This window comes from Corythoichthys intestinalis, chromosome 19 (genome assembly GCF_030265065.1).
Source record: "Corythoichthys intestinalis isolate RoL2023-P3 chromosome 19, ASM3026506v1, whole genome shotgun sequence".
Classification (NCBI taxonomy): Eukaryota; Metazoa; Chordata; class Actinopteri; order Syngnathiformes; family Syngnathidae; genus Corythoichthys; species Corythoichthys intestinalis.
In genome coordinates this window covers 19412507-19422437 of record NC_080413.1, presented here as the reverse complement: position 1 = coordinate 19422437, position 9931 = coordinate 19412507, and the positions used below count along the sequence as shown (strand labels likewise).

General features: G+C 34.8%; 1 protein-coding gene across 1 annotated transcript; it reads right to left on the bottom strand.

The window, feature by feature from the left end:
• Nucleotides 1–202: 202 nt before the first annotated feature.
• erh (ERH mRNA splicing and mitosis factor) lies at nucleotides 203–9678 on the bottom strand. Its single transcript, XM_057822905.1, has 4 exons — nucleotides 9519–9678; nucleotides 9202–9289; nucleotides 5642–5762; nucleotides 203–5571 (listed from the first exon to the last, which is right to left on the bottom strand). The coding sequence occupies exons 1-4, from the start codon at nucleotides 9519–9521 to the stop codon at nucleotides 5472–5474; spliced, it is 312 nt and encodes a 103-aa protein (XP_057678888.1). The 5' UTR covers nucleotides 9522–9678; the 3' UTR covers nucleotides 203–5471.
• Nucleotides 9679–9931: the final 253 nt, after the last annotated feature.

Here is a 9931-nt window from a genome sequence, read left to right as displayed (position 1 = left end):
TGGTTTAATAATTCAACAATTAATTACAACTATACAGATTCTAAATATGAATATATGAATAAACACCCCCCCCAAAAAAAAAAAAAAAACTACAGTATAACTTACCCAGACAACAATGAATTTCCAAAGTATGATGGCCAAGTTTTTTTTTTGTTTTCTTTTTTTTTTTTACAAGTCAACAAACTAATTTGAATTCCTTTATTTTAAAATTACCCCGGTCAACATTTGTTTTCATTTTCCGTTGAATGATTTAGATTTTTTTTTTTTTTGATTGATTCTATGGAACTTTTGGTCTGTTTAAATAGGGGGAAACGCAGACAAGACTGAAAAAGCTGTTTCTGCTTTTGAACCCTTCTTTAAAATAAACTGCTGTAATTGAGGGCAAAAGAACTGTTGTTCTATGTCTATATGCTGCCATAGCAGATTCATGGCGGATTAGGCCCCTGAACTATTTTTGATTTGCCCGTTTTACCCTGAAAACCCCCGTTTACGGACGTCGCGCAACCGCTTTTGTTTCAACCCAGACATAAAACAAAGGTAATTAAATATATTTATTATTAAAAATGTTTGTCATTTTTAGTAAGGTTGTTCCGATCATGTTTTTTTGCTCCCGATCCGATCCCGACCGTTTTAGTTTGAGTATCTGCCAATCCGATTGCTTTTTTTTTGCTCCCGATTCAATACCAATCGTTCCCGGTAATTTTTCCCGATCATATACATTTTGGCAATGCATTAAGAAAAAATGAATAAAACTCGGACGAATATATACATTCAACATACAGTACATAAGTGCTGTATTTGTTTATTATGACAATAAATCCTCAAGATGGCATTTACGTTATTAACATTCTTTCTGTGAGAGGGATCCACGGATAGAAAGACTTGTAATTCGTAAAGGATAAATGTGACTTTGTATATTGTGACTAAATATTGCCATCTAGTGTATTTGTTGAGCTTTCAGTAAATGATACTGTAGCCATTTAACTTCTGCCCAAATGCATGATGGGAAGTGCAACCATGACTGTGCATCGTGGTACCAATTGATATATCTTCTCTGCGTTGGGAAATAACATAGGGTGTTAAGAAAAAGATCAACTACTACCTTTCTTCCCCACATTGCTTCCCACGATTATTCTAAACATTGGGAGAAGGATTGTAAGGCTTTAGCCATTTTAAAAAAAGGCTCCAAAGGCTGGCAAAATTCATTCTACTCATTTTACGCTGCCTTTTAGCTCTATATACTTACTGTATGGGTAAAACGGCGCCATTATAGATTGAACGCGACAATGTATGAGTGGATCGATTTAATTAAAAAATATATATATATTAAAAAATGTTCGATATTTTTTTGACGATTCCGATACTTTGAAAATGACGTGATCGGACCCGATCTAGCTTAGAATCATTAATTGATGGCTAATATTTCATTAAAAAAAAAAAAAAATGACTTTAAAATATTATTCACTCGCATATTGTAAACTTTTAAACAAATTGCGTCACAATGATAAAAATGTCGTCTGTAAAAAAAAGTCATGGATATTTACCTCATAACTATCGCTTAATTGTATTTTTTTTGTTGTTGTTTCTGTCGCATTTTTTCCGATATGTTAGATGATAAATAATGGATCCAAACAAAGAAAAATTGAAAAAAAAATGTTTAAAAAGGTAAATATACGAAAAAGCATATCTCAACCACTCCTTGATGTCTGCTAAGCGACCCTTGTTATATTACCATGTTTCATCCATAAAATCCCCAAAATATTCAGCTGTGGCCATTCACAGCTGTGTCTTGACACTCAGTGATACATGCTACATGGGGTTTTTGGGTCGAAACAAGGTCAGTAAGCGATAATATCTCTTTAAAGTCATGCCGTCTGTAATTCCGCTCTCGTGTGCTCTCACCTCCAGATAGGGTCTTGCTGTTTAATTTTTTTTTTTTTTTAAATGCCCTCCTTTTCAAAATGTTTCTTCCCCCAGAAAATTGAGATTTTAAGCTTTCCACTGATGCATATCACACATGCATATCGGGCAATTTTGAAAGTTGGCCAAAATGGGGGTCTCAGAGTAGCACTTCATGTCACACAGAAAAGACTGAAAAAGCAGTTTCTGCTCTTGCACTCTTCTTTAAAATAAACTGCTGTATTTTAAGCCAAAAGAACTGTTGTGTTTGATAGAACAATATGTGTATATGATGCCATAGCAGATTCATGGCACATTAAGCCCCCAAACTATTTTTAATTCGTCCGTTTTACCCTGGAAACCCCTATTTACAGAGGTCGCGCAACCGCTTTTGTTTCAACCCAGCCATAAAAAGGAAATTATTTTTATTCAAAATGTCTGTCATTTTTAGCTTATAATCATTAATTGATGTCTAATATTTCGTTTAAAAAAAACTTTTAAAAATTATTCACTCACATATTTTAAACTTTTAAACATATTAAGTCACAATGAAAAAAAACGGTGTCTGTAAATAAGTCACTGATATCAACCTCATAACTTTGGCTTAATTTTTTGTTTTGTTTTGTTACTGTTGCATTTTCCTCGATATGGTAAATGAAATAATCGATCCAAATAAAGAGATAGTGAGAAAATTTTTTTTAAAAAAAAACTTTTAAAAGGGAAAATATATGAAAAAGAACATCTCGACCACTCCTTGATGTCTGCGATTTCCGCTAAGCGACCCTAGTTATATTACCATGTTTCACCCATAGAATTCCCCAAAAATCCGGCTGTGGCCATTCACATCTGTGTCTTGACACTCGATGATACATGCTACATGGCGTTTTTGGATCTAAATGAGGTAAGAACGCGATAATATCTCGTTAAAGTCATGGCGTCTGTAATCTGCTCTCGCATGCTCTCCCCTCCAGTTAGGGTTTTGCTGTTGAATTTTTTTTTTAAATGCCCTTCTTTTCAACATGTTTTCTTCCCCCAGAAAATTGAGATTTTAACCTTTCCAATGATGTATCACACATGCATATCGGACAATTTTGAAATTTGGCCAAATTGGGGGTCTCAGAGCGGAACTTCAAGTCATCTGAGTGTTTTCCGTCATATATATATCTTTTAGTGTTCATGCAATCAGCATTTATTATGTTCTCATATTAATGTTTTTTATACAGATTCTTGATATATTATCACCCAATACCAGTTTAACTTTTCAGTCCTTTTGGTAGTCATATGCAATATTATGATTGGATGTCGTCATTACAGGGTATCCACGGGGTCTTAAAAATTCTTAAGTCCAATAATTTGAATTCAAGGCCTTAAAATGTCTCAAATTCTCCTAAAATCTCATAAAGGATCTTAAATGCAATTTTGAAAGGTCTTAAAAATCTATTGACGTTACTTTACGACTTCATTACTACTACTACTACTACTTCGTGCTCATAAATTCAGATACTTTGCAAGTACTTCCGGGCCTCCAGTTTTCCCTCAAATCTTTGATATTTTTTGCCAGTATCACTGTGAAATGGGTCTTAAATTTTATTCATTGTGGTCTTAAAAAGTCTTTATAAGTCTTAAATTTGGCTTGTTGAACCCTGCAGAGACCCTGCATTAACTTGTCATGGGTATCATATTGTTAGTTTAGTGCTATTTTCTAAGTACCATCTATTTGTAACTTTGTTAAATATGGCCTTGCACTTGTTCTCACTGCACAAAAATTGAAATCTATTTTTGCAAAAAATATAGTTTCCAGCACGCCAAAGCTAAGTAAGAATTGTTTGCATCAATGAAGCATTTTTTGTTGACTAGTGTAATCGGAAAATGTGCACAATTTAAATCTAACGTAATTATTCAAGTCTAACATCATCACAAAGAAATGGCTTGATCTGATTTTCTTAAACAATAACACTTGTTTTTTACTTTAACATCAAAAAGAAATGTCTTGATCTGATTTTATTGAACAATAAGACTTTTTTACTTAGCTAAAGGGAATCCATCTCCAGTTACATTCTGTGTTGTACATGTTAAACAAAAATAAAGGATAGAATAATTAGCCTGGGTGTTTCTCCCCCTTCAACACACCTAAACAGCCAAGCATTGAATTAACACCTATTTATGGAGGTAAAACTGTTTTTTGCGCTTCCTTTATTTATTCAAATTAGGGCTGTCAAACGATTAAAATTTTTAATCGAGTTAATTACAGCTTAAAAATTAATTAATCGTAATTAATCACAATTCAAAGCATCTATAAAATATGCCATATTTTTCTGTAAATTATTGTTGGAATGGAGAGATAAGACACAAGATGGATATATACATTCAACATACGGTACAAAAGGACTGTATTTGTTTATTATAACAATAAATCACCAAGATGGCATTAACATTAACATTCTGTTAAAGCGATCCATGGATAGAAAGACTTTAGTTCTTAAAAGAAAAATGTTAGTACAAGTTATAGAAATTTTATATTAAAACCCCTCTTAATGTTTTCGTTTTAATAAAATTTGTAAAATTTTCAATCAAAAAATTAACTAGTAGCCCGCCATTGTTGGTGTCAATAATTACTTACACAATACTCATGGGTGCTGAAGCCTATAAAATCAGTCGCACCCAAGCGCCAGCAGAGGGCGGCAAAACTCCATAAAACACAACAAGTGAGCGTTTCACTGTACTGTCATTTAAATCTGTCTGAGCGAGGCATCTGCGTTAATTGCGTCAAATATTTTAACGTGATTAATTTTAAAAATTAATTAACGCCCGTTAACGCGATAATTTTGACAGCCCTAATTCAAATATTTACTTTATTCTGAAGTAATGTATATATATGTCAGCTTCTTTGTTTTTAAAAATATCTGAATAACCCAGCATTAAACTAGTAATAATTTTCTTGTAACAGGACACGAATTAGAAGAATGACTCCCTATTTAACATGTATTCATTAGAGAATTTATTAGCATAAGTGTGCATAAATAAATGCAGTTTTTCAAATGACAACATATTAATAACCTTAAAGTTATTTAAGATCAGTCCTCGTATAAGAAAAATACATTTGAAAAAAAGAAAAGGGCCCCAGGATGCTGCTTTCTTGGAATAAGATACTATGTAAAAATGAAAAAGCAAATGGTTTCCAAAAAATAATGTTTAGCATCATTAAAGTAACAACTGAAGTCATAACAACAAAGCAAAAAAACGCGTAGATTTTCGGGATGTCAAGGCTTCCCATTAAAATTTAAATTCCACTGTGTGTTGAACGAGAAAGTACAAACCCATCATGACTGGCTTGGACACGATATTGGAATAGAAAGATTTATCTATTAAAATAGTATTAAAAATACAATTTTAAAAAGCCAGTTTTAACTATAAACTAGAAGACCCAGACCTTTTCCGAAGGCAATAGTGGCATCGTCTCCTCAAAGTACATTTTCATGATGCAAGAGATCGCTGAGTAGTCTCTGAAATGTAACTGAGCTCCATATGCTCTTTTGGGATGTGTATAGTAGGACAAAGGGTAAATTGTCTCTCTACTTCCCTGCTTGAGCTTGACGTCTTAACAACACATAAATCTTCTCCTTGATCCAGTCTTTGTTGTACGGCTGGTATGTTTGGGTGTCCGTTCTGTAACTTCATGTAAAAAAAGATAAGTTTCAATATGGATCAATGCAAATGAACACTCAAATTGTATGATACTTACACAAGACAGCTCAGGTCTGCCAAGTCATCAATGAAGTCAAACAACTGACTTATATCGTATGTGATGGACGGGCTGTTTGGGTTCATCCTCTTGAGATGCTCTTCATACATTTTGCAAACACCTGGGAGAAAAATAAAGGACGACGTTAAAAATCAGGAATATACAAGTAAACTTTACACTTAAATGGAACCTTGGACTTAAGACTTGTAGGCTTTAGTAAGCCAGAATTGTTCTCTTTTACTAAAATATGTTATTAGAAACACATAAAATATTGCCATTGATTTAATCTATAATATTTATCTATAATATTTAGTACATGTTTTGACATACGGTGGGCGCCATGTTTTATGTGCGCAATGGAGGCTTGGGGTGATGACGTAGATTGTCACTGTCACTAGACGAACACCACCGGGTTTCTCCAATCCTTCCACGCGGCGAGACGTCCAACACATGTGCACACTGGTTAAAAGCGGTGAGTACTTACTATTTGTGTTTTTATTCAGTCTTTTATTACCTTTTCATTGCCTCAGAATACTCTTTGCATGTGTTTCCCTCTCATTCTTTTAAACCAGTGGTTCTTAAACTTGCTATAGGTACTGAACCCCATGAGTTTCACACGTGCATTAACCGAACCCTGAGGAATTAAAAATCTTTTTTTTTTCCTTCCCAAATTCAAATTTGATATACAGTAATTTTCGCACTATAAGGCGCACCTCACTATAAGCCGCCACCCACCAAATTTGACACGAAAATGACATTTGGTCATAGATAAGCCGCACTGGACTATAAGCCGTAGCTGTCCTCACTGTGTTATGAGATATTTACACCTAAAGATATTAACCGGTAAAACTAGTTGACAGCAGCATCATACAACTGCCATAAGACCAAATGAACCACCATGAAGCTTTGAACAAATTGGCTGTAAAGCCTTATTGCTCCAAGAAGCTACTTTTGGCCATCACTGCTCCCTTGAGGGAGACAGACAACCTCTGTTGCCACCTGCTGTCAACACTGTTGTCGTCCAACATGCCTCCTGGCATGCATTGCGGCGCTACAGAAAAAAATTAATGTGATGTGCTATTTATTTATCCAGTTACAGTTACAGTTGTTTCATTAATTGCTAGTCAAGGTATTTGGGAACATTTTATTTGACAGCTGCGCCATAAGACTCATTCGACCGTCATAATTATGACATGACACTGTCATGAGCATTATTGAATGCTTATAACTGATGTCATTTTGTGTTATTCGGCAAATTATCGCACTTTTGAATGGACGTAAAACGTCCAAGGTGGCCAGTTAGTGACAAAATTTGCCGGATGACACTTAATGACATCCGTCATAAGCATTCAGTAATGCCAATGATAGTGTCATGTCATAATTATGATGGTCTTACGACACTGCTGTCAAACAAAGGGTTACCTATTAACCGAAATAAATCAACAAATAAGCCGCACTGGACTATAAGCCGCGGGATTCAAAACGAAGGAAAAAAGTAGCGGCTTAAAGTCCGAAAATTACGGTATCTAAGCTAGCAAATGAATTTCCATTCACATTTCTTCTCATTTAGACAGCATGTTTTAAACAGGCCAAAATGTATGTTATCTTTAGGCCTGCAGCATTATCAGATCACTAAACCAAGACCGGCCCAATGCGCATATCTTGGAATTTTTCATTAAAATTTGGAGGAATATATCTTATATTGTTCAACATTACACCTGCTTAGTTCCACAAACCTTGACCGTGCAGTTTCTGCCACGTCTACATCTCAAATGATATCAAATTACCCGTATTGGCTGAATATCAGACAGTGATTTTTGCATTGAAATAAGACTGAAAAAGTGGGAGTCGTCTTATATTCAGGGTCTAGACATTATACCCATTCACGACACTAGATGGCGCCAGATATCATTGAAGCGAATGCTGAACTTGAGGAGTAATGTTCTGTCATGACAGATCTCAGCTACTCTCAAGTTTAACCAGTTTGCATTAGTTTATTGCAATGTTTTTCCTTATTCAGATTTGTTTCAAGACTACAGTTACAGTTAGACCTCACTTTGATGGTGAATGCAGTTATTGCAATTATGTTGTTTTATCACAATAGATTGGTTTATTCACATTTCAAAAACCAGAAGCCATTCATTTACGAATGTGATTGCACTTTAGTTTACATATTTAAATGTTCAGATATTACGATGTGAATGAGGCAAAATAACATGCTTTTCTCTCAAATATATTGTTATAATCATTTGTTTCAGATTTACTATAATTACTTTCTATATTAAAAATTATTTTGGTGTTCAAAAAGTCTTTTTTCAAACTTGAGTCTTGAAAAAGAGGGGGTCGTCTTATAATCAGGGCCATCTTATATTCGGGCCAATACGGTAAATGAAACACCCTCACAAAATGATTGCCAAATTTGTACACAAAGTGATTGTTAAAAAGAAAAAAAAAAATCTTCGAAATCACGATTCCAAAAAACGGTGTGAATTCACAATAAATATTTTTCTCTTTTGATTAGGTTTTCACATTGGAAAATGAAATTAAACTCGATTCATTTCACACTGTAACTATTTCTGTTTTCATGTCGACAATGTAATTCTATCACATCCTTGCCTCACATACTATCTTCATGGCGTAAAATGTGATGCAAATGTTTTTTTTTTTTTTTTTATGTCAATGCAGTGCGTGCCACCCGTAGGTCTGTTGTACTTCCTGATAGCAAGTGAGTCAGCCATCCACTGAGCAAACCAGTTTCCCCTCCCATCAAATAGAGGAATCGAAGAATTAGAATAATGCATGTAAATTGGTGACTAACCAGTCCAAAACCTGGTCTAAAATATTATTTTGCCTAGATTTAGACAGCGTCCAAAAATAGGGCCATGTGTGTCACAACCTTCACCGAACCCAGGTTAAGAACCACTGTTTTAAGCATTGCGATGTCTTGTGGTAACTTTAAAGCAGATTGTTGATCTGTTGACCACATTAGTCACGTTACTCACGTAGCATATTTAAACCATCCTGATTGGATATTACATTTAATTATTGTCTTAAGGAGTCTCTAGTATGTTCTGTCTGTATGCATTTTTTTCCCTACTCTTGTCTCATCCCGTCTTTCCTGTTCAATTTGGGAAATTTCGACAGTGCTGTCATGTCATGCTTATTAATGTTCATCTCGGGTTCAAATTGAAAGGGTTGAACAGATGACATGTTTATGTCGCTAGACTCATTCTCTGAAAGCCCGGCAGCATAACCATGTGACGTCACCGCCCTGCGACGTCAACAACACTGGCGACCGACTAGTTAAAATTAATATGACAAATTACAAAAAACGAAAACATCAAGAGGGGTTTCAATATCAAATTATTTTAACTCATAATAACGTTTATCTTTTATGAACTACAAGCCTTTCTATCCGTTGATCCCTTTAACAGTTACACATATTTGTGTTATGGGTAGCAGTGTCACTAAAACATCAAAGCGTCGTATCAAAGCCTATTGTTTGACTTGTTTTTATTGACATAATGTGTTGAAAAGGTATTAATATTAAAACACCCAACCTTCCATGCATTCATTGACCGACTCGTAGTCAGCATATGTCCGGCCTTCGGGTCTCTTGGTGGGCTGGACTAACAGGATTGTGTGCGACTGTCATGACAACAAAAATCAAGGCGTGAAACACGAATCACGAAGTGCTGCGTATGATTAATGTATACACTGTGTACAGTACGACGAATGTGTTTGTTTATTTACATGCTTGAGTAACTCTTTAAATTGACTCAGCCGGTGAGTTTTTAGCTAAGCCGCTGCGTTCAACTTTTAAATTGAGCGTAAATTTGCCTCGTAACGCCTAAAACAATGTACAGTATTCACTTACCATGTTCGAGTTGAATACAAAAGTTGATAATATTCTGATCGAACGACAGAATTGGTCTTAAACGGAACTCTACGCTTTAAAATTATCCTCAACCGAGTAGCTGTTTACGCTAAGCTAGTAAAAGGAAGTGAGGCAAATACATTTCCGGTACCAAGAGAAATTGTTTCAGAATAAAACGTCGATGTCAAAGTAAGAGTTTATTCCGCCTCAAACTATCCTGCATATCACTGTTTTTTCTTTAAAATGTTATTTCATTTCAAGGGGTTGAAGTATGTATGTTGTGTATATTAAGAATGAGTCGTTTGCAATAAAGTAACTGTACAAATTGTAAAGTTCAAAATAACACTAAACTGAGCTAACTCTAACTGTGGCATTGGTGTATAGTTTGTGACATATAGTTTGTTATTATAGGC

Bases quoted from the DNA above. Each gene is read 5' to 3' on its own strand.
- erh (XM_057822905.1), bottom strand. The intron at 5,763-9,201 runs GTTGGGTGTTTT...TTTTTCTCCCAG, and splicing joins GGTCAATGAATGCATGGAAG to GTGTTTGCAAAATGTATGAA. The intron at 5,572-5,641 runs GTAAGTATCATA...TTTTACATGAAG, and splicing joins GCAGACCTGAGCTGTCTTGT to TTACAGAACGGACACCCAAA.